Consider the following 25,405-nt stretch of genomic DNA (forward strand, 5'->3'; position numbering starts at 1 on the left):
ATCCCAGAGAGAGCGTTCAGCTTCGATCGAATTGGTCCCACAGAACCTTACCTTAGCTCCATGGATATTTGACTTTGGTGTCGATTCGGCTGGTTGGTCGGACTTCGCATACGATGTCTTACGCTTCGGGAAACACTTTTCTTCGCAAGTAATGATTCAGTACAAAAATTATTTTCTTTTATAGCGTTCTAATAGCATTCCGGTATCTCAGCTTCAATTCGTATGGTACCCAATTTCCCTGCTTATGAATGAATCCTGCTGCTCGCAAATGTTTTGCAATTGCTGCTTGAGTAGCTCCCAATAACTTTGCAAGCTCTTGTTGAGTTTGACAAGAGACTTCATGGAGTAGTAATGCCTCCAATTCTTGGTCTTGAAACTTTTTGGCTGGCGATCGTTGTCATTCGTGTCAAAATCAACACTTCTGAACTGCACAAACCATCTCACGCAAGTTGAAACCGATAGAACACATTCACCATAAGATTTGATGAGCAATCGGTGTGCTTCAGCGGCGATTTTGTTCAAATTAAAGAAGTAAAGCCAAACTTCCCGAAAAAACTTTGTTGTTTACAATAACTAAGTGAGAATAAATGGCAGATATGTACTCCTCAAAATGGCATATAAATTATTAATTAAAAACCGCGTAAATAAAATGCGCCATCTATTATGAATCCCGCATTTCTAAGCCAGACACCCAATATTTTTATATCCATTTATTTCAAAACTTAAGCACAAACATATACAATTGCAATTAAAAACAAATATTTTACCAATCAATTAGCAAATAATATAAGATTTATTTATTTTTGTATATGAATGAAGCTGTAGAATTAAATTGTAAATCTTAAAATAAAAAAAAAACTATAAATCTCTATCCCCTATAATGTATATTGAAAAAGTATCACCTACAAGAAAAACCACTTATCAACTACAATGACTGCAAACTAATTGATTGTTTTTCACACTTAAACCAAGGTCAAGTGTGCGCGCTGCTCCTCCCAAAAAAACAAAACACTTTGAGAGCACAAGTAAACACTGTCTATAAATTATCTTTCATTAACAATTCCTAATGAATAAAATGTAATTTTTAATTACACCTTTAAGACGTTTGGAAACTGTAGTAGTTTCATAAACAAATGCAAAGAAAAGAATTTATTTGAAATTGTTTTTTTTTCTTTTCTCGTTCATAAATGTGTGAATGTATTTATTTTCTTGTTTTACAATGAATTTATGTTGTTTTCGTTCCAATTCGTTTTAATTTTGCGTAAATGTTTTTCTTTCTAAGTTTCTAGTACAAATAATAGCTGATATACTAAGTAAATAGACAAAAAGTCTGAAAAAAAGTAAACTCTTTTTATTGTTAATGTAAAATTATATATATATTTCCTTTGGTTGAGCATTTCTTCTTATATAAAAAAAATACATTTTTTAAAACTTAGTTAGTTGCTTAAACTAATAGTAAAAGTTACTTAAAACTAAATGAAATACAAATGTTCTTGCAATATATAAAAAAAATATATATTTAAGTTTAAATATGTATGTTTGTTTGTATCTCAGTTTATAATACTAATTTTAATTAATAGTCTAAGTTGCCTTGAGCTCCAGTTATTATGGCATCAATCCATATTCTGGCTGCAGCATCGGAAGCTGCCTGTAATTGATAGCTGCGTTTTTTAGTCTTAACAATAAATGTACAATGGGGACGGCCACTTTTCGATACGTTCAAATGATCTAGATAAACTTCATCAATTGTCTGAAAAGAGTTGTTAAGGGAAATTAAATTAAAATTATGATTACAAAGTAGTTCAAATATTTGAAATTTTAAATAAAAATATGCAGCAATACTTTGTATTTTTAAAAGATTTTGATGATAATTATAAAATATATCCTAAGATTTCAATATGATATTTTAATGGGAATTGAAATATACTTGGAGTCAGAATGAGTTCAAAGTTCTGCCCAAATATGGCAAAACTCCGACTCAATTCTGGAACCGTACTTTTTTCTTAAACATACCCTGAGATATGTCAAAAACTGGTTCTGATCCTAACAATCGGGGTCACAATAAATTGGCATTGCTCGTTCCAGATTTCAGGAACTGGACTTTTTCCTAGCATACTATGAGATATGCCAACAATAGGTGTCACAATAAATTGGTATTGCGCATTCAGAACTCCCAACATTACTTTATACGATTATAAAACCCAGTTCGAAGCCTGACTATCAGATATCACAATAAAAATTTCACTTTTTTAACCTTCTAGAACAGATAAAGCTGTCGTAAATTTTCGCCTTTAAGATTAAGAGATATTTTCCCATACGAATGCTCTTTTAGAAATGTTATCCATTTCGCCTGATACCTCTTCAAGTCCGAGTAGTCTAATGTCCCTGTTTAGTACAAAGACCTCAAAGGTTCTGTGTAATACCAAAATGTACGTGTCATTCTTAAATATTTTGAGATATTTACCGGCTTTAATACTGGATACCATCTAAGCGAATTGCAGATTTTCAAATCTGTTCTCTTTTCAAGGTGTATAAAGGTGAAATGTGCATAATAGCCCCTTTTACCACCACAAACCAAGGGCTTTAGAACGATATTAATTAACCAGTAGATCATTGTCAAAATCAGATCGTTGGCAGGCATTAAGTGCATCACTTTGCCTTCCTGGTAGTAAATGAAATGAACTAAATGATCGAGCCGTTCAAGATCGACTTAGTAAGTCTCAAGAGATCTGGGTCTTGTAAATGACACAATTGCATTGGTCGGTATGATAGTCAACCCTTTTTCCTCGCATCATCTGATGGTTACATCAAGACACTGCTGAATTCTTTCCGATATATTTAAGTCGTGAAACTGATACAGATATAACAAAGTCGGCGTCCAAATGTTCAGATACCTAAGCAGAGGTGATACAGGCTCTGGTCGCCCAAATGGTTATCGATGCCCTTCTCAGGTAAAATTTGAAGGCTCTGAATGTGAGCATCTCCAGTTTCTAATTATTAAACACCTTCTTAAATGTCGTTTGAGAATGATTTGATACACGTTTGAGAATAAGAGTATTCTCAACAAAATGGTGAGTTTATTCACACATCTATTCTGAAATTGTTCACCAACCCTATTCTCAAACAATAAAATTACAATAAAATTTAACAATTTAGAATTTTTCAAGACATAATTTGTCTTGTCTAAAGTACAACAGTGTTTATTTTATAATTCTTTGTTGTGAAATAATAAGGTTTTGTAGAGGATATTTTAAGTCTGAATTGTCTTTAGGTTTGAGAATAATTGAGAAAACTTAATTTTCCAAATATTTTTTTACATAATTACATATTTAATTTTAGATTGATGAATGATTTAAGCATCTAATTTGATATAAAGTTGAGAAAAGCATTTTTGAAACATTTCTACTCAAATTTATCTTAAACTAGTTGACCGCCCGGCTTCTCCCGGTAGCATTTACTAATGTTAGTTCTTCAAGTTTCTCCAACCCACATACACCTGGCTGTTCTAATTTATTTGCAAATAAAATATCTAAATTTGTACTGCATACTTTAGGGAGCATTTTTATTACAGTTGACTGCCTCAAAAAACAAAATTCCGAGATTTACTCCGAAATTTTTAATTTTTTTTCTTTACAAACCATCTCCTGAAAATTTCGAATCGAATAAAAAAAATCAGCCAAATCGCTCCAGCCGTTCTCACGTGATGCCATTATATACATGGACCATTTCATTTTTATATATATGGAAGATTTAATTGGAGTGTGAAATTCAAAACTCAAAAAAGGTTAGAGAATTACATTTGAAAATCAAATGGACATTTTTCAAACGTTTGACGTTGAGTTTATTGGGTTTTGAAAGGCGGAATTTTATATATATATTAAAACATATTATATTTAATTTTATATAATATGTTCTAATATATTTTTGTATCTCGTTGGAAAGATAATTTTGTATAGATTATGAATCTATTATAATAAACTAGATCAGGTTTGGCATTGAGCTGTCTGATCATTTTATTTATTAGCTAAATATATAAATGTCTCGGATCAGCTATCATCAAAATCAATTTACAAACAAATATTTTCAACAATTTCAATGTTTACTTACAGAAAAGTAAGCGCCTCCTCTGGGTTTACGTTCCAATTTATCCGAATAATAGATAAAAGCATTGCGTTGTCTATCCAAAACAAACCATCTCTTAGACCAGCCATGAAAAGTGGCTCCCAGTTTATGTAAATAACTAAAATAAAAACAAAATATTAACAAAAACTCAATAAACAATTAATTATTTATAATAATTACCCTCTACACGAGTTGGCATCTACAAAAACATGCGGACACAATGCTATCTGATGACCAGCCGATTCTATATGCTGTCTCAAATCCAAATCCGGTGAAAATATCGGCAAATAACGTGTTAGCGGTCTCTGGTGTTTGGGCAAAACCCGTTTGCGCTCATTGGCATCGGAGCCATCTTTGTTGCGTAACTTTTGACTGCCCAACAACGAATGGCCGCCATCATTTGAGTTGCTACTCAGACGTTTCTCCAAGGCATAGGCAGTGCTGGTGCTCAGTTCCATATTTGATTTAGAGGCATTTTGTAGGGCTAAAGGTTCTGGGCCATTATCTGAATTGGCTTCAGACAGAGGACGAGAAGTGGCACTGTGACGTTTTTGTTGATCGTCAAAATGACGTTGTGTGGTTTCGAATTCGGGTTGTGAATGACGTTGCTAGAATAGAGAAATATATTCAAATATAAATTAGATGTATTGTATATGTATGTATGTTTTTGTGTTTTAAACACTTAATCACTATAATCTTTTGGAATCTTGTGTGTTTATTTTATTTTTAATTTAGGGGCCAATTTATTTAGCTAAAATTAACAGCCAATTGAGTCTGTCTGTTGGTCTCACTTGGCCAAAATACAAACAAAACATGTGACACATTAAACAGCTAATAAAAAAATAAGAAACATTCGTATAAATCACTTTATTTATATTTAGTATTTGTTTTTCTTTTTTTTTTGGAATATTTGAAATTCTTTTCTTAAATGCTCAGTGTTTTTCTTTTTGATTCAAACACCATTTCCCAGGCAATTTTTTGCAAAGATTAGATTTTTTAACTGAAAGTGTGACATTCTCAGTCGAATATGTTAAATTAAAGCTTAATGTCCTTTCCAGGAGTGTCTTTAAAAAGTCGAATTATTAATACATTTCCAGATATTGGACTTCGTTGGAAAGGTATTTCAATACTATCCTAGATATAGACAAAAATTCTTGCAAATTTAAAGAAAATTTCACTAGAACCGCAAACGGTGTTCGCTAATATTTCGGATAATTATGGATCGATTTGGAAAATATAAAAATATTTCAGACTGATTGTATGGTCTTTATCTATCTATTATGTGTGAGCATCTCCCTGTTCATGTTTGCGCATACATTTTGGTTAAATTATCGTTTTTGCATATATCTTAACAATTTATGGGTCGATTTTTTTTAATAACAATACACAAATTCTCATTTCTTCATCTGATTTGAAGACTATTAATCTATGAAAAATCTTCACTAATGAAGTTTTCTTTTCTGACATAGGTCATGCCCTCATTATGCCTACAGAAGTGGTGTTTTTCACACAGAAGACAATGATGGCTCGGCTCATCAAAACAAGTTTGAAGACCAAGAATTGGTGGCATTGTTCCTTGAAGACTGCTGTAAAATTCAACAAGAGCTTGCAAAATTATTGGGAACTACTCAAGTAGCAGGATTCATCCAAAAGCAGGGACATTTTAGTACCATACGAATTGAAGCCGAGAAACAGTGAAAGACGATTTTCTATGTCTGAAATGATGCTTGAACGCTATAAAATAAAATAATTTTTACACCAAATGTGAAGCCCGGCCAACCAGTCGACTCGATACCAAAGTCAAATGTCGATGGCACTGAGGAATGCTCTGTATTTGGTGGGAGCAAAATGTTCCTATCTATTATGAGCTGCTTAAATCTGATTATACCACTACCGGGAACCTGTACCGAATGCAACTGATTCGTTTGAAGCGAGCAATGGCCAAAAAATGCCCAGAATATAAACAAGAAACCCTAATATTCCATCATGACAACGTTCGGCCACATGTTGCAATACCTATTATTATAATGAAATGGTTGCGATCAATGTATAACGCTCTCTCTGAGATACTCTTCACTTTGGAACAGAGTACCCCATATTGGCTTGATTCGTTCTTGACCTCCAAAGATGAGCAGTTCTTTTCACTCGGAATCTAGTCGACGACAAATTGATGAGCCCTTGCAGAAGAATGTAAAAAATTACGGTTTGTAGTATCGATAGAACTGGGATTATATCCTACTTCAGGCTACCTAACTTCTGTACGGCTCTTCAGGCGGAAGTTACGGCCATTAAACGTGCATCCAACTGGCTGAGGTTTTATCGAATATCTGGTGATATATGTATATTTACTGATTAACGGAATAGCAGGTGTCTTTACGACATCTAGGTTAACCGAGGAATGCCGGGTATCCCTTAATGAGATGGCGAGACATTATAGGATAACGCTTATATGGGTCCCTGGCCACGATGGAAATCAGGGTAATTGTATAGCTTACGAACTGGCCAAAATGGGTGCGATGATGGATGATGATGAGATCGACCCCTTTTCTGGTATCTCCCTTGTTAAATGCAAGATGGCTGTTCAGCGGATACTATATGAATCTGCAAAAAGCAGGTGGACCAATGAGTCTTCCTGTGTTATAACGAGGTCTACTTGGCCCGTATATGATGCCAGCAGGACGAATCTACTTATGGAATTTCGTCGTGAGCAAATAAGGCTAATTGTCTCCTTCATTACAGGACACTGTATAATTGGGATACATGCTAGGAGATTGGGCCTACGGTATAATGACTACTGTAGGAGCTGGCATAATGAAGTAGAGGATGAGACGGTGTCACACCTATTCTTCCAATGCCCGGCTCTGATAAACCTGAGGGAACGCATCCTCGGAATACCATTCCTATCATGCTTAGATGAGCTATCAAGGATAAGTCTTAGACGAATCTACTCTTTCATCAGAGAATCTGGTTGGTTTAGCCTGGAAACAACGGACGTATAATTAATACCAAGATGTTTACCCCCTGGGTATCACAACGGGATCAGTTTTGAATGGACCCAAGTGAGCTGCTTGAAGAGTGGCTACCCATGGAACCTAACCTAACCTATCGATAGAACAGTGAAACACAACCCACATTGCAAAGATGTTCCAATGAGTCAATAGAGCTGCATTCCCTACCGTGGTCGACAAAGTAAATTAATAAAGTAGCGACAGTACTACAACAAATACAACATTTACAAAAACCACAAGCAATTTTGTTTTTGGTTTAAGGTCTGAGCTGTCAAAGTTGCCTGTTGTTGTTTTTGCTTTTGGGCTTGTTGTATTTTTCGCCACAACAACCACAAGTGAATTGACAGTTCAGACTGAATAAATAAAATAGTCAGCTGTTCTACTGAGTCTACTTTATTAATTTACTTTGGTGGCCGACAAGCATTTCGCTCTCTCCTGTACGCGTTCAAGTAACACCAAAATAGACTTAGAGTTGTATTCAATTTTGGGTCAGATGGAGCATCATGATCTGTCTGAAGATAAGAAATAGTGTAGGAGAAAGGAGAGAGCCTTGGGGCACTCCTGAATTGATTTTGAACTCGTTTGATGAGATTCCATCTATAACAATCTCTGACAGGCTTGGTCTATAATTGAATGCATAAGAATGGCATATGTTGCTGTCTTCTGCAAAATACAGGGTTAAAAGTTGTTTATAAATAGAGTAGGAGTAAGGACGGAGCCTTGCGGTACCCCCGGAATTGATCTTGAACTTTTTGATGAGATTCCATATATAATAACTCATATATTGCGATCTCTGAGAAAGCTCGATATAAATCGAGAGAAGTTAATACCGACACCAAAAGCAATAAGTTTTGATAGAAGCGCATCATGACACACAATATCGAACGCCTTAGAAATATGTAGAGCCACCATTTTACTTTCGTCAAAACGGTGAATTAAACGACACCATTTTTCCGAGAGAAAGGCCCGGACGCTCAGTAAATTGTTGGCCAATTAGACGAAACAATTTCAAATTAATCTGAAAATTATTAAAAACGCAAAACCCAGATTATAAAAACCAAAGTTTTTTTGGAAAAAATTTTATTTAAATTCAACAAAATTTACACACAGAAAAAATTATGACTTATTTTTTTTCAACTAAATTGTTATTTGATTTTAAATTAAAATTAATTAATATTTTTTATTGGTTTTATTATTCTTTTTATTTGTTTTTAAAAACTCTGAAAACTTATATATAGCAAAAACAATTTTTAAATCTACGAGTAAAAAAAAATTGTTTTAAGTTAAAAAAAGTAATATATGTCAAATATCTAAAAAAATAAATAAACATATGAAAGAAATTTTGTATTTTACACAATTTTTTTCATAAATCCACTTTTAAGCGACTATTTATCCAATTATAAATTGCCCATTAAAATCCGGTCTCACCGGTAAGTATAAGATTATCATTCTGTGTAGTTTTCTTAAGCTTTTAGGACTTTTTATAGATTTCCCCGTTGATAAGAAAGGGTTGCTGCAGGACTTAACGATTCTGATGATTAGAACTTCGGGGTTTATTTCGGGTAAGCACTATTGAACATACATACATGTATATTGATTGTCCACACCACTGCTTATTTTGAACATTATGTTTTGTTGTGTCATTCCACAGTGTTTGAAGACATCTATCAATTACATATTTTGCATATCCTGTACCTGTGGAGCAATTCAAGCAAATCCAATGCAAGTCCCTAGTTCTTAAGAGTTATTTATAGCTTTAAGTTTTATTTGGTTCAAAAACAGACGCTAGCATTCACATATATTCTCAATACCAAGGTACATACATTACATTTCCATATACATATCAAAGTTGGAATGAAATTAAGGTTTTCCAATCACCTTAATTGACATGCAGTCCAATTATGAATAAAAATTCCAAGAGAGTTTTTTCCCTTTTCCTATTCAAATGCAATGTTAAAAAAAAGAAAAGGGAAAAAACTACCGGGGAATTTTTATTCATAATTGGGTTGATTATGAAATGTAGATCATAGCCACTGTCCTATATGATATACGCAACTAAATTTAAACACTACTTAATTTTATGTCACCATTTCTCAATATTGCTATCCTAGTATAAGTCCTAGTTGCTGTCCGAAAAAGCCCTAAATCTAAAAAGAACTAAAAGAGGACCTTTTTATTCTCTAATGCAGCTCATCAATGGCTAGGCCAGATACAATTGTTGAGAAATGGTATCATAACAAACTTTAATCTTTTATTTCAAGTTTAATGTTTTTATACAAACGTTTGTTTTCACTAACACTACACCTTTATATTATACTTGCATTACACTAATATTGCACTACATTATTGTAAAATTCTTATATTAACATATTTATAAGTAATTAACTGTAATTAAATATATGTAAACGCTTTTTAATATAAATAAAGATGAACAATAATCTTATATATTAATTATAAACAGTATTTTTTATTAATAAGGAGTGAGATCGAAAAATTCTTAACACACGTTTTTCATTACATTTTTTAACCCAAGTATTATTTGAATTTTTTTTTGATCAAGTTACCTTTGAAAAACATGTCAGTTATTATGTGTAATGTCAATTATATTAATTTTTTTGTTAATCTGATTAAAATGAGTGACCAGAAAAAAGTGCGTACTGAAATTATTAAATATTTTCAACAAAACCCAACTTGGTCTTACAAAAAGTTGGCCAAGCATACAAAGGTCTGCCGTCAAACTGTTTCCAATGTTATTAAACAGTACCGGGAGAACTTGTCAGTTGATAGAAAACCTGGTTCAGGTAGAAGGAATGGTCCACATGATGTTTCTAAAGCCAAAAAAATAGAACGCATTTTCAAAAGAGCTCCCAACACATCCGGTAGGAAAGCAGCCCGGTTAGCTCAGTGCTCGGACTATTTGGTACGAAAAGTTAAAGCTAATGCAGGTTTAAAAACATACAAGGCTCAAAAAGTTCCTGACAGGAACGCTACTAAAAATTTAGAGGCCAAAAACAGAGCACGGAAATTGAAGTCAAGTTTTATAAAAAAAATATTCTTGCTGCATAATGGATGACGAAACGTATGTTCTGGCAGATTTTTCGCAACTTCCAGGTCAAAAATTTTATGTTGCTGATGCTCGAGGGAATGTTGAAGAAAAGTTTAGGACCCAAAAGCAGACAAAATTTCCCAGAAAGTTCTTGGTATGGCAAGCAATATGCAGTTGCGGCAAAAGAAGCCACTCATTTGTTACAACGGGCTCTATAAATACCGAAATTTACATCAAGGAATGTTTACAAAAAAGGCTGCTTCCATTCATAAGACTTCATAATGTGTCCACTTATTTTTGGCCTGACTTGGCATCCTGTCACTATGGCAAACAAGCCCTTGAGTGGTACAAGAACAATAATGTGGTATTTGTACCAAGAGAGGCAAATCCTCCAAACTGCCCGGAGCTAAGGCCAGTGGAGAGATATTGGGCTCTTGTTAAAAGAGAATTGAAGAGTACAAAAAAGGTGTCCAAAAGTGTGGTAGATTTTAAACGGAGATGGACTACATGTTCGAGCAAAGTGACAGAAAGCACTATAAAAACGTTAATGGAAGGGTTTCCGAAAAAGGTTCAAAATTTCATCACTAGTGATTAAAACTATAAAAATAATTTTTTTTGTAAATTGTAATAATAATTTCAATCAAATAAAAAAAAAAATTAAAGCTGTAAGTTTAGTGGTTTCTTTTTTATAAACATATATGTATGTTAAGAATTTTTCGATCTCACTCCTTATTTTTATAGTATCAAAAATAAAAGATGTTTGGATATCTGCTCATAACCAATCAAAAAAAATTATTGATTTTATTAAAAAAATTGTTTGAATTTTTCATACATTTTCAAATATTTTGATTCATTAATACTGATAATATTTTAATAAAAAAAAAATAAAAAAAATTTCAATAAAAAATTTACGAATTTTAGTATTTGATTTTACAAATTCTGTGATAAGTCCTATTTCAATAAAAAAAATATTTGATTTTATAAATTTTGTGATTGAATACGAATTTTAGTTTTTTCTGTGCATGCTAAATAACGGCAGAGCGGCCTCTTTTATACAAAAAAGCAAAATTTTTGGAACATATTTTCCCCGTTCAGACAATGAAAAAAGTGATCTATCCTCTGATTAAAAGACCTTTCGATCTTAATAAGTTCCCAATTGTTGTATCTTAATCCGTTCGAATTTTAAGCTAATTTGAATATTAAATTTTTATTTACGTAAAATAACTAATCAATGAAATTTAAGGTATTTATGGTAAATGTTATTCTTTTTTTAAATTGAAATTTGATAGGATAAAGGTTTTTCTTTAAAATGTTAATCCTAAGCTTTTCAATAATACCAAATACTTGTACATAAAGCCCTTTTGGAGACTCACAAACTAACTAAGCATTTTTACTGGAATTCAAGTTGAAAGCAAGTGTAATTCCAACCTTGGACTCAATTAAAATATAATTGTTTTACAGATTATATCAATAGCATTCTCTAGTAAAAAAGAAACATAAATTCAAGCCACATGTTTTTTGTTTGAAAAAAAAATAATTTTTTCAAATATTTATCAAGTTTAAAACGTAATTAGAATTGCATTCAAGTCAAATTCCAACAAAATGAAATGAAAATCTCTTGAAATGTTTAACAAATGTAATGGAAGCAGACAATTTTTATTTTATATAGTTTTTTCGAAATAATAATTATCCGTTAGATTTGTCTCTATGTTGGAGAATGATTTGAAATTAATATTTGATATCAAATTAAGAAAATACTATTTCTCAGATGTTGGCTTAAATTCGAAAAATTTTAATTGAATTTAAATGTGAAATCTGAACTTGTAAACATTTTGACCAGAGAAAAAGACAATCTTGGCCATATTTCAGATAATTATGGGTCAATGTCTGGTAGATTTTTAAGCAACCTCTAAAAGGTTTTGAATAATTACCAACATTTTTGGTTAACAAAACCGAACTTTGGGAATTGGTATAAATTTTGATTGGTACAAACAAAAAAAAAACTCTTAATTTAAATACATATGACGACAATCATAAAAACATAAACTTACTAGATAATACATTCCCTGATGGCAATAACGATGTTGACCCGGTCGTCGTCGTTGCACATAAGTCATCCAGACCGACATATTGCTATTTGTTTAAATATAATTACGTTTGCTTTAATTTTATTACTTTAATGCAATTTTTCTTCACGTTGTTGTTGAAACAAACTTTTTATTTTTATTCACTTTTGAAAACACTTAATATAAAGATTGATTGATTTAGTTTGAATAAAAAACAAACACATAAAATCCACATGAACTGTTAAATCTAAGGCACCCTGCTGTGGAGGCCTTAATTTGTGTTCAGCTAATTTATTTTGTTTTGAAATTTTTATTAAAAGAATAATGCGTTTCGAAAATAGAACAATTTTGTTTAATACACCAAGAATTATTTGAAATTCTTTAAAATTTGGTTTTTCTTTTTAATTAAAAAAATACTTTGTTTGTTTTTGTGGTATGCTTCTGTGGCAAATGCTCTTTTGACACTGACCAAATAGATTTGCGAAAAATTCTACACATTTGTCCAGTTTTATAAGATCTGAATACAACATTGATGATGATGATGAAGATACCTACAGTGGGGTGTGATTAAAGAGCAGTGCTATACAAATGCTTGTAGCAAGTAGTCAGTGTAATGACTGAATTACTTGTACGTCATTTATAATTGAATTCTAGGAAATTGATTTCTTGTTTGTAGGAATTGAAAAGTGCTTATAAAGTATAAATAATTTCTTAGCTGTGATAAACGGAAGTACATACGTATTTTATGGGGTAAGTGGGTGGTAGGAGTAATAAACTGGATTCATTAGAACAGCATTAGATTGGAAATAGAGAAAGCATTTTATGCTTATGTTCAAGGTTCAGACTTATGTCAAACTGTAATAATTAATTATTAAATCGACAAAATTTTTCTGCAAAGCTATTTTCCATTTTCCAAATATTCCAAAAACTACACCATTTCCAATTGTATTTCAGAAATTTCTAATTATATTTCAGAAAATTGCAATTGAATTTCAGAAATTTCCAATTATATTTCTGAATTTTCCAATTGTATTTCAGAAATTTCTAATTATATTTCAGAAAATTCCTATTGAATTTCAGAATATTCCAATTATATTTCAGAATTTTCCAATTGTATTTCAGAAATTTCTATTTGTATTTCAGAAACCAGATGAAAACACCGGGTCTAGTAGTAGGTGATGATATTAGGGTAAACCGAAAAGATTTTTAACCAGACAGGAAAGATTGACTTTGGACGACAACATCTCAGGCCTGAAAGGGTTAAACCTTTATGAGATTGCTGATGAGGACTTACTCATGGTGTCCTCCGAGCCGCTAAAAGCGAATGAATACCACCAATCCGGAGGCCCATAACCCTGCAAAGGGAGACCCAGGATAGAAAACCAAGGAAAAGCTTTTGCTTCCTAAACATACCTACCACTAGGGTGGCCCTTAACAAACAAAACTTGAATTTTGGCCCGTCTCACCCCCAGTTTGGTGAACATTAGTAAAAAATCATACTGAAAAATTTTTAGGTAAATCCCTCTGAAGTTTTGAGATGCATTTACAAGCGGAAAAAATTAAATTTTTTCAAGTTTTTGTAAAAATTTTGCCATTTAAAAATTATTTTTGCAATTTAATTTAAAAGACTAGAAATGTGTATGTAATTGTCGTTCTAATGAGACATAAAAAACAGAAATTGGTTAAAAAAGTTTGAGGTAATTTTAACCCCAAGTGCCATTAAGGGTTAATTTCCATTGTTGTGCTGTTGTTATTAGAAATACTGGACTTCATGTTATATTTTTCTTAAGTTTCATCAAAATCGGCCCAAAAATATATAATATTTCGCTATCTTTCCATGAGAAATTTCAAATATTGAAAAATTTGACCTTTGACCTTCACGATTTAAGGTTTAACGTTTTCCAATTTTAGTAAAACTTTTGGACTATATTTAAAATTATCTGGACTATAATATTCTGAATAGGTTCCACTTATAATTCTTAAAAGTAAGGAAATTGAACTCATTCGCCAAAATATGGCCAAATAAATAGTTTTTCTCGAAAATTGCAAACTTTAAATCGCAGGTATGGAAAAACTATAAGATATATTTTCATAATTTTTTCATGATTTTTTTCCCTATTATATTCTGAATAAATCCCAAATGAGATGATCAAAAAATTCTGAAAATTGTTAAATAAAATTTTTAAAAATTTTAAAACGCAGCTTTGAAACTGCCGTTAAAAAAATAAATTTGTTTGGTCATACCTGCGAATAGGTTTACGGTATCTTACGAAGCCAAAAACTCATATACAAGTAAATATGGATATATTTTAAGTAAAAATGAGCTTTTATTTTAATATTTCTCAAAATATGTTAATTTTGTTCCTATATTTGGCCATAAAATGGTTAATTTTCTTATTTTTATACCCTACACCACCATAGTGGGGAGGGTATAATGCGTTTGTGCAGATGTTTGTAACGCCCAAAAATATTAGTCTAACACCACCTTAAAGTATACCGATCGACTTAGAATCACTTTCTGAGTCGATTAAACGATGTCCGTCCGTCCGTCTGGTTGGCTGGCTGGCTGTCCATGTAAACCTTGTGCGCAGAGTACAGGTCGCAATTTTGAAGATATTTCGATCAAATTTGGTGCATATTACTTTTTCGGCCCAAGAACCAAGCCTATTGAAACTGGCTGAAATCGGTCCATTATTTCACCTAGCCCCCATACAAATGTCCCCTCGAAATTGGACTTTATCGGTCATAAACGTTTAATTTATCTATGTATCTACACAAATTTCGCTCCAAATAAGTTTTATATATACAAAATTCATGTCACCAAATTTTGTTACGATCGGTCCATAATTAGTCATAGCTCCCATATAGACCCGCTTCCGAAAATCACTTTAACGTGCATAAATCGCTTAAAAATGTTGGTATACACACAAAATTCAACATAGTTAACTTTAATATAGACATAAATCACACGGCCTAATTTTATGGTGATCGGTCCATAATTGGTCATAGCTCCCATATAAGGCCCACTTCCGAAAATCACTCAAAAATATAAATTATTGAAATTTTAAAAGAAAAATGTTTTTGCTCATTTACTTGGTGTAGGGTATTATATGGTCGGGCTTGACCGACCATACTTTCTTACTTGTTTTTTCAATATTTGTGAAAAGTTACATCCAAATCCCTTAATGTAATTTAATAAAACGAATCCCAAAAAATTATAAAATTTTACCTTTGACCCCGGTAGAGAATGGGTTAATGTTACAATAATATCTTCCGTGTATATTTCAATTCTAAACCGAGTTAAATATTTTGCTAATGTGTTGTGAAAATTCATCAATAAATTCACAAGATTTTGATATATTTTAATGAAAAATCCCAAATATTAAAAATATTGACCTTTAACCCCGGTATTGAACGGGTTTGCGTTACCCGATTATAGTAAAATCGTCCATATATATTTTTTGTAGCTTAAGTAATAATATTCTGAATTGATTTTATTAAAAGTGAGTTACAACATAAAATAATGGCACATTGAAAAAATGTTAAACAAAATTTGAGGTTTTCCCGAAATCCTCAAAGTTCAAATGGCATATATGTTAAAATTATGCGAGGTATTAAGTTAATTCTTTCAGGATTTTTTTTCTCATATTTATCTTTAATATATTTCTAAAGAAAAATACTTACATTTGTATAATTAGTTTAACAAAATTTTTAAAAGTTTGAAATTGGAGTTTAGAAAACAAAATTCAAAATTTATATTTGTTTGGTCTCTGGGTTTCCGCATACACCATAATCGGCGCCGATAACGAAAACTGAAACTGAAAAACATTGGTGTTCGTCACCGTCTCGTTTCTGAATAGTTTTCGTTTCAGTTGGGTGCGTTGCGGCATAAAACAGAAACGAAATTATTTTTTAAGTTGTCATTTGGAAATTAAAGAGAATTTCATTATTTTTGACAAAATCTATTATTTTTTCCTCTTCCAATAAAGAAAATTTATTTTTTTTATTCATTTTGATTTTCTGTAAATTTGAATTAAAAAAATAATTAAAATAATTTCGTTCCTACAGCACCGAAAACCATAGAGAACATAGAGCGGAAACTCAAACAAAAAAATTACTCAAAAAAGTTACACATACGAGATACGAGTGTTGTTTTTACATAGTTTTTTTTACTAATACATTCTCACCACTTAGGTTTTTGACAACTGAGTTAGGTTTTTGACAGGAGAGTTTCCGCTCTATGTGTTTTCTCTATGCCGAAAACAACCTACTTGAAGTTGATTTCGTTCCGGCCCCAAATTACAGGTTTATCGTTACCGTTCGGTGCCGTTTCGTTCCCAATTTTCGTTGCCGATTTCTGAAATGAACTTTTTTCAGTGCAACTGTATGGAATTTCGTTTTCGGTGCCGATTACGGTGTATGCGGAAACGTAGCTTAAGAAAGTGCAAACGATATCCTAGTTAAATAAAAATTCAAATCAGAACTTTTTTTTAAATCTTTGAAAGATATAAATTGTCTTACACTTTCAAACACTATGGAAATATCAGCTAAAACAATGATTATTCTGTTTGATAAAACTGCTACAATTTTCCCCACAACTATTGCTTTTCCGTTTCTTTTTTTTTGTTTGCCTTTAAATTTTCACTGACTGCTTATGGCGCTGGCTGCTGGCTATAATAGTTGCTTCAGTTAAATGGGCAGAGCTGAATTTTTGGCTGATTCACACTGTATAAATTTTTTTGCTTTCATTTGTTTTAAGCAGAAATTGTTAACGTAAATATTTTGAACGTAAAATTTTGTATACGCAAAAAAACAAACTGAAAATTGAAAATTCAAACGTAAATACCCATAAACACTTTATGATTTGAGCAGTGATAATAGGACATGATATATGCGAGACATATTGGTCATTGGTATTGGAAATGTAAACAATAATGGACGGGGGCATGTTTTCATTAACAATATTTGTGGTTGGCTTTTGTTGTTATTAAATTTCCAAGCAAATGATGGATTTTCAGTTGAATTAATGTTATAAATATAAGAATGAAATATATTTTTAAAACATAAACATTAAAAGCAAAATGTGTAATTACATATGAAATGTCGTAGGTGAATAACCAAGAACACAAAAGAGGAAAACCATAAAATTAATTTAAAGAAAAAACAAAACGCCCATAAAAGTACTTAAAGTGAATTGACAGGCAGCAAACTTTTGTTAAAGAAGTTCAAAAGAAGTTATTTGTAAACAATGTAGCCAATAATAAATAATTTCTAAATAAAGAACAAATTTATCTTGATATTATTTAATAATTTCATAATTATTTTTAAATAATTTGCCAATAATAACAATTTTAAAGAAATTATAAATGTTCAATGTCTTCAAAATACAAAATAATAATTTATTATCCATAACAATTTTGATGACAAAAAGGCGCAACAATCTCTTTGATGAGAAAATATTGTGATTTTATATTTGAGTGCCAAAAATGTTATGAATTGACATTAGCTACCGTTCAATGTTGTTCAAGTTTTTAATAAATTTATATAAAATTAGCACTTAATGAAAAAAATAAATAAATTCAAAGTATAAAAACAGTGTAGGTGCTAATTAACTCATCACTACTATTTGTACAAGATAACCCAGCAAATAATTTAAGCAAATAATTAAATCCTAGAACCCAGAACTTGAAAAGCCCCCTAATGGAGTTTGTAGGCCTAGGTGAGGACATTAAAACCGTTTTCAAAGATTTTGAAACACCCTCAAAATGTTGAGTTATTTTTAAAAAACGGTTTTAGGATAGGTCGTGGTACATTAGTACCTCTAACTCACACATTTTTAGACCGATTTCAAAATTTTAAACAACGAAAGTTAGGTAAAGAATTGAACTTTAATAAAATGTATGTATAAAATCTATTTTCCTAGAAATTGTGTAAGTTTTTATAAATAGTTTCGCTTTCTATTCTATTTGTTCGTTATTTTTCAAATTCAATAATAGTTATTTAAATTTTTTCTATGAAAACCTATTTTTCTTTGCAATGTTTTTTTAAAGACAATTTTATGTAGACAAAAATGAGACATTACTTATTAAAATCGGTTTATACTTCAAAAGTTATTAAACTTTTTCGAAAAAAGTTCAACAAAATTTACCTTGTAAATTAAAAATTGTACAATTTTTTTTCGTATAGTTTTTTTGTTTTTTTATTCATATGGGCTGGGGGAGAAAATACTAAAAAGGGTGTTAATGAAAAGTTGAATAACTTTTAGAATTTTGATCCGATTTGAATAATTAAAACGATGGTTTGTTAAGAACTAAATTTCCTAAATACATTGGTATAAATTTGTATAAGCTTCCATATCAAAATAAGCAATGAAAAGCGACTAAAATCAAAAAAGTTGATAAATTTTGTTTTTCTTTTAGATATTCTTAACAAAACCAATACTTATGACTTACAAATGTATCAAAGAACGTCATTTTAAAGCGCATTCAGTTTTCGTTCCAACCCCGTTTAAAAATTTAAAGTCGGACAAAGACTGCCTGAGTTACAAATCGATAAGTTGACGAACATCACTGAAAACGTTTTTTTCAGAATAACTTCCGAATTTGAGGGTGTTTCTGAAATATTTTGACACAATTTCTAATGTACTCGGCAAGCCCTATAACCAACGTTAGGTCGTTTTCCAACCTCAAAAAAGCTCATCAAAAGGAGAGAAATGAAAACTGATCGAAAAAGTTGATGGACAAGTTGTCTAAAGTAAGCCGAACAACTGATAGAAACGTTTTCTAGTGACAACTTGTAGATCTGACAGGTAAATAAAATTATGCAAAATTGGATTTGTTAAAAATATGTATTTAAAATTTTTCTTTTGATATGAAACTTATCGATAATGTGATTTTTTGAAGTGGGAGTTATATGGGAGCTATGAAGAATTATTGACCGTCAAAAAATTTGGTGGGTGAACAAATTTGTGTGGAATAATATATATCAAGCGTTTATGTCCGATAAAGTACTATTTCGGTAGGACATTTGTATGGGGGCTAGTTGAAATAATGGACCGATTTTAGCCAGTTTCAATAGGATTCTTCCGAAACAAACGCATGTGTCAAGATTGATCGAAATATCTTCAAAATTGCAACCTGACCTTTGCGCACAAGGTTTACATGGACAGCCAGCCAGACAGACAAACGATGTCGGTCAGACATCGTTTAATCGACTCAGAAAGCGATACTGAGTCGATCGGTATACTATGAGGTGGATGTTAGACTAATAATTGTGGGCGTTACAAAAATCTGCACAAACGCATAATATCCTCCCCAGTATGGCCTAAACATGGGTGACAAATATGTGAAAAATCGAAGGAGAATCAGATATCTGATTCAAACGAATCAGATTTCAATAGCTCATAATATATAGGGCCCTTTTGCTCCCACCAAATACAGAGCAATACCTTAACGCCATGGGTATTTGGTTTTGATTCCCATTCTGCCATTTGGCCGGGCTTCAAATACGATATCTTAAGCTTCGGATTATTGTAATGGATCCATTTTTCATTGCAAATGATGATTTGACGCAAAAATTATATTATTTTATAGCATTGAAGCATCATTTCAGTTATTCAAAATTGTCTTTCAAGGTCTCTCGCCTTCAATTCGTACCCAATTTCCCTGCTTTTGGACGAATCCTGCTGCTCTCAAACGTTTTGAAATTACAGCTTGAGTTGCTCCCATTGGTTTTGAAAGCTCTTGTTGAGTTTTACAACAATCTTCATAGAGTAATGCCTCGAATTCTTGGTCTTCAAACATTTTTGACTGGCCTGGGCGCTATTCATTTTCCTTGTCAAAATCGCCACTTATTAACGGCACAACCCATCTCGGGCACGTACAAACCATTGAAACTCATTCACCATAAGCTTTGGTGAGTGATCGGTGTGCTTCAGCGGCACATTATTTCAAATTCATGAAGTAAAGCAAAACTTCCCGCATATGACGAAAAATCAAAAATTGGATGTGCCCCTTATATTGAACAAATCAATTTTACAGGAAATTGTCCAACGATTTCAAATATGCTACTCTTATTACAATCAGATTTTTGGTTCAGAAGATATAGCCCTTCAAAGTATACTGCCTTTTAGTTTTCAAAAAAAAATTCAGATACAATATCTCCAAAACTAAGTAATGGATCATCATTATTTTGATAGATCTGTTTATTAAGAAAAGAATAAAAGAAAATTATACTGTTTTTTTTTTATTTGTCCAGGTAAATCGATATTTACCAACTATCCATTTTTCAATATTTCTCAGCTTTGATAGAAAATAAAAAAAACTATCAGTTTCTATACTTGCCATATTTTCAAAATAAGATCTTTGATTATTACTTTACCTAATGCAAAAATGTGCAGCTGCCCGTCCTTGCCCATTTTTTGCTAGAGGTAAAATTTTTAAAAAAAAAGTGCAATTTATGACATATAACCGTGAAAACCCATTACATATACTTTTATTTACCGATTGTGAGCAGTATTTTACAAAAAATTTAAAAAATATTAAAAAACAAGTAAGAACAATTTTTTTTTAAATTTCTTTAATTAATTTTTTTGGAAAAAGAATTTAACAAAAAAAAAATTTTTTGATGAAAAAAAAATTCGGGTTAAAAAATATTTTTTTCCGATTATGACCCATTATGTCCAACTTACTATGGTCTTATATACATACGTCGTTGCAAAGGTCTTTGAAATATCTATCATTAGATATCCATATTGTCTATATTAATGACTTCGTAATCCAGATATAGGTAAAAAATAGGTAAAAAATCGAGGTTGTCCTAGTTTTTTCCTTATATCTCAGCTATTTGTGGACCGATTTTCTCGATTTTAAATACCGACCGAGCCGGAAGAATTTCGGAGATATTGATGTATGAATCGTGAATGAGGGCTTCGGAAAGTTGATTTCAACACACAGACGGACAGACGGCTATATCGATTCCGCTATCTATAACGATCCAGAATATATATACTTTATGGGGTCGCAAATGAAAAATGTGGAAATTACAAACGGAATGACAAACTTATACATACCCTTGCCACTCATGGTGAAGGATATAAAAAGTGGAAAAAAATTAAAAATTTAAAAATTCCACAAATTTCAACTTTGCTAACCCATAAGAAGGCACCTAAAAACACTCATTTCATTGGTTAATCAATTATCTATCATATGCCTTTTAAATTTTTTGATTATCTCATTTGGTTCAAAAGTTATGATTTTTACAACGAAAAAACTCAAATTGCGCCACTGTGCGTTGGTACAAAAATTCGACATTTTCGAAGGTAAACAAACTTTGTTGCTAACACTATTATGTTCAATAACTAAGTGAGAATAAATGACAGATATGTACGCTTCAAAATTACATATAAGTTATTAAAAACAAAAACCGCGTGCAAAACATACCCCATCTATTATAAATCCCGCATGTTTTAAGTCATACACACAATAATATTGTCAGGTCACTGGTATAAATGTCTTATTTTAGTTTGTTGTGCTAATTAGTTTAGTACATATCTTACATAGTACATTTCTATTTTTAAATTGTTCGACTCAAGTTGAAGTTGTTTATAAAAAAAACTCTACATGAATGAAATAAAATAAGGTCAAAAGTACTTTTAAAATTAATGTTATTAAATTGTGCTTATACTCAGCATGTAAAACAAACAGAAAAAAAATATTTAAATTTAATCAAGGACAGATTCCTTCAAAATATTTATTTAATTAATTAAACTAAGCTAATGAGATTAATATTGCTGTAACTATAAAATATATTAATTCCACAATGTATTTGATTTCTCGCCTATACTCGTCCGTCAAATCATTTGATTTTGTTTATATAACATTCATTCTATTCTATGATAGAAATTGTACGATCGATGGTGTGTGAGTAGTGAGAGTGTATTTCGTTGAAGAAGGCAAATCTGGTTTGCAAAATGTTTGCTATTTTATTGGCCGTTAATGTTTAGAATTGTTTATACTAAATATTTAATTTTTGGCTGTTTGTTTTGAGTTTTTTCTCATATTTTTTTTATATATTTTTCTTGCTTACCTGACCCAAAGATTCATCATCATGTTTGCTTGAAGAATTTTGAGAATTTTTTGTTGATACCAACAACAATTGCTCTGCATTCGGTTGATTCTCCTTGTCCATTAGTGGGTGTTCTTGTTGCTTTTGCTGCTGCTGTTGTTGTTGCTGTTTTTGTGCTGATCGTTGTGTTGATGATTGAGATTCACTTTGAGTGCCACTAAAAATGCAAAACAAATATAATAATCATTAAATAATTGATCACACACTCTATACATATTTAATTTTTGAATTAAAAATATGTAATTAGCAGCCTACCAGCAAAGTATTGACGCCAATTTATCCATAATTTATTTAGTTTTTCCTACTAATTACCGTTATTTAAAATCAGAAACTTAAATGCACATGTCTCTCCACGGAGGACTGACTAAAGGTAGTTAGTCGGAAAAAATAAAAACCAATTTGAAAAAATTAAAAAAAAACTCATCTAGAAAACGAAAAAATCATAATAAAATACATTTTCTACTGTATGAATGTGCAGCCAGAGCAATGCTAGCAGCAGCAGATCTATAACTACATATAGACGATATTATATTGTATGAGTAATGTTTATAAAAGAGCGTATGATGACAATTGTTGACAATTGCCAATGAACGGAATTTGAGGTAGTCCAACACCAACAACCAAACAAATATTAAAAGATATTGTAAAAATGAAAAGCAAGGGGAAGTAGGGGGAGACCAAATAAACCTCTAATTCAGCCGATATATGTAGATTTGAGCACAAATATTTTGTATTTGTTGTTATTGTTATTGTATTTCACTGATAACGGTAGCACATTTCTTATCTCACTGAAAGCTTTTTACGTTTTGTTGTTGCTGTCATAAATGCAAACAGAATGTTGGTTTGGTTTTGTTTTGTTTTTCGTATCGATATAAAAAGATAAAAATTTATATAAATTACTAATATTTTGAACGCTATTAATTAAATTTCTCCATATTCTCATTAAAATCAATTATGCAAACAGCAACAACACCTATTTATTGCACGTGCTTATTTACTTTTTATTATTATTTTTCTGTTTTTCATATACAATTTTTGTACTACTTTACTCGTTTACGTTACACAAAATATTGAACATTAATCGACCAACTCAAGCTTAGTTAACACACAACAATTCAGTTTATTCCAACTGTCTCCCTCTCATTATTGGAAATCCCAGTGTAGAGAACCCAACAATAACAATAATAATAACAACAACCACATTGAGGAGAGTTGTAGAAAAAATAAATAAGAGTGTTATAATCGGCTGAGCCGAATCTTGTATACCCATCATCAATATGTGACAATTAAATATTTTTCTGATATAGGGGTTATATGGTGGGTAGGGTCAATTATGGACCGATCCTCACAAAAGTTGGTAGAATGATTTAGGTTCCTATAAAACGTGTTTAGGTCCAAGTTCATCACGATATTAATTATTATAAGACAAGTAGTGGATTTTCACTCAATAGGGTCCTTACATAAGCATTATTTCTCTGCCTTGAATTTTCACTCACTTAGGTCCATATATGCTTAATTTTATGTTTCTAGGTCCATTATTAAAGAACAGTTACATCCAAACACACCAAACATATATCGAAATTATAGTTTTTGTTAAACACCTTTGAAAGCTCTAATACTGATCACCCAGCAGTTCTAAGAGACTGTCCCGAACTAGTGATTTTAGCCATCATTAAGGGTGACAACTAGTTACATAACTAGCTACGTGACTAGTTCAAAGGGGGTCAAGTAGGAAATTCCCCCCCCCAAAACCGAAAAATTTTCATATAAAAAAAGGTATAAAAAGAAAAATTTAGAACAAATTTTAATTTAGTTGACCTGGATCCGCATCTGCCTAAGCAGGTCAATTGACCCATTTAGATTACAATGGAACTGTCTGATAGCTGGTCCAAAGTAGTCAACGCATTGGTTTCTCATACTGGTTTCACATACCGGATACATAGAGTCAGTTATATTACTAGCTGGCAGAGCTGTAAATGAATCACTCATTTTTGAATTAATTCGCGAATCATTCACACAAAAAAATGAATTGAATGAAATTTGAGTCAAATGAATTTGGTAAAAATGAATTGCAATTCGTTTCCAATTCAAATGAATTGAATTGATTTTGAATTAATTCAATTCATTTACAATTCATTTGAATTGAATTGATTTTGAATTAATTCAAACGAATTAGAAAAAAAATAGCAATTCATTTCCAACTCCGACGCGAAATTCGCAGCATTCTTCATTCTTCAATGTCATTAAGTATGCAGTATAATTAATCGACGGTTAAAAAGTCTTCCTTTAAATATAATGCGCCGTTACCATCTGGTGTTGAAAGTTGTTTCAGGTGAATGATGCATTTTAATTAAATCTAATTAGCCTTATTTATGAAACTCAATTGTGTTTTGAACTACATACATTGTTATTTTTCCTGATTTTTGATTATTTTTGGAAGATAGTTTTATTTTTTTGAAATAAATATCAGGCGCGTATACAGGACAAGGCTTTTCAATTTTTGTACTGGATATTTTCATTTTGGTAGGAGAAATCTTTCATTCCCCCTAGAGATCTGCTCTTGAATTTGATTGATTGCAACTCATTTTTGAATCATTCATTTGAATTGCTAATTCTTTTTTCTAATTCATTTGAATTAATTCAAAATCAATTCAATTCAAATGAATTGTAAATGAATTGCAACTCATTTTTACAAATTCATTTGAATTGGAAATGAATTGAAATTCATTTCTGCCTAATTCGTTTCAATTGATTCAAATTTCATTCAATTCATTTTTTCAATTCAATGAATTAATTCAAAATTTAGCTAATTCATAATGAATTAAAATCAAAAAAGAATGATTCATTTACAGCTGTGCTAGCTGGTTACCTAACTGGTTACATGATAACATATACGGGTGCTAATTGACCTCAAATAGTCAGTTAAAAATAATCTCATAGCCAGTCCAATAACCGATAGCAAACCTTCCTTCGACAATTATCCAATTGATAAGTTATAGTTGGTAAAATAACTACTTTCCTAAGTGCAGTACAAAATA

The 25,405-nt window shown here is 31.3% G+C and overlaps 1 protein-coding gene across 1 annotated transcript in view; it reads right to left on the reverse strand.

Moving 5' to 3' along the window:
* Positions 1 to 1,348: 1,348 nt before the first annotated feature.
* LOC135964242 (pleckstrin homology-like domain family B member 1) overlaps positions 1,349 to 25,405 on the reverse strand; it is a 69,124-nt gene continuing 45,067 nt past the window's right edge. The window contains exons 7-10 of the mRNA XM_065516424.1: positions 22,329 to 22,524; positions 4,303 to 4,730; positions 4,108 to 4,240; positions 1,349 to 1,750 (exon numbers count right to left, since the gene is read on the reverse strand). Of these exons, the coding sequence (XP_065372496.1) occupies positions 1,574 to 1,750; positions 4,108 to 4,240; positions 4,303 to 4,730; positions 22,329 to 22,524 (934 nt within the window). The 3' untranslated portion in view covers positions 1,349 to 1,573. The remainder of the gene's footprint in view (positions 1,751 to 4,107; positions 4,241 to 4,302; positions 4,731 to 22,328; positions 22,525 to 25,405) is intronic.

This window comes from Calliphora vicina, chromosome 1, assembly GCF_958450345.1.
Source record: "Calliphora vicina chromosome 1, idCalVici1.1, whole genome shotgun sequence".
NCBI lineage: Eukaryota > Metazoa > Arthropoda > Insecta > Diptera > Calliphoridae > Calliphora > Calliphora vicina.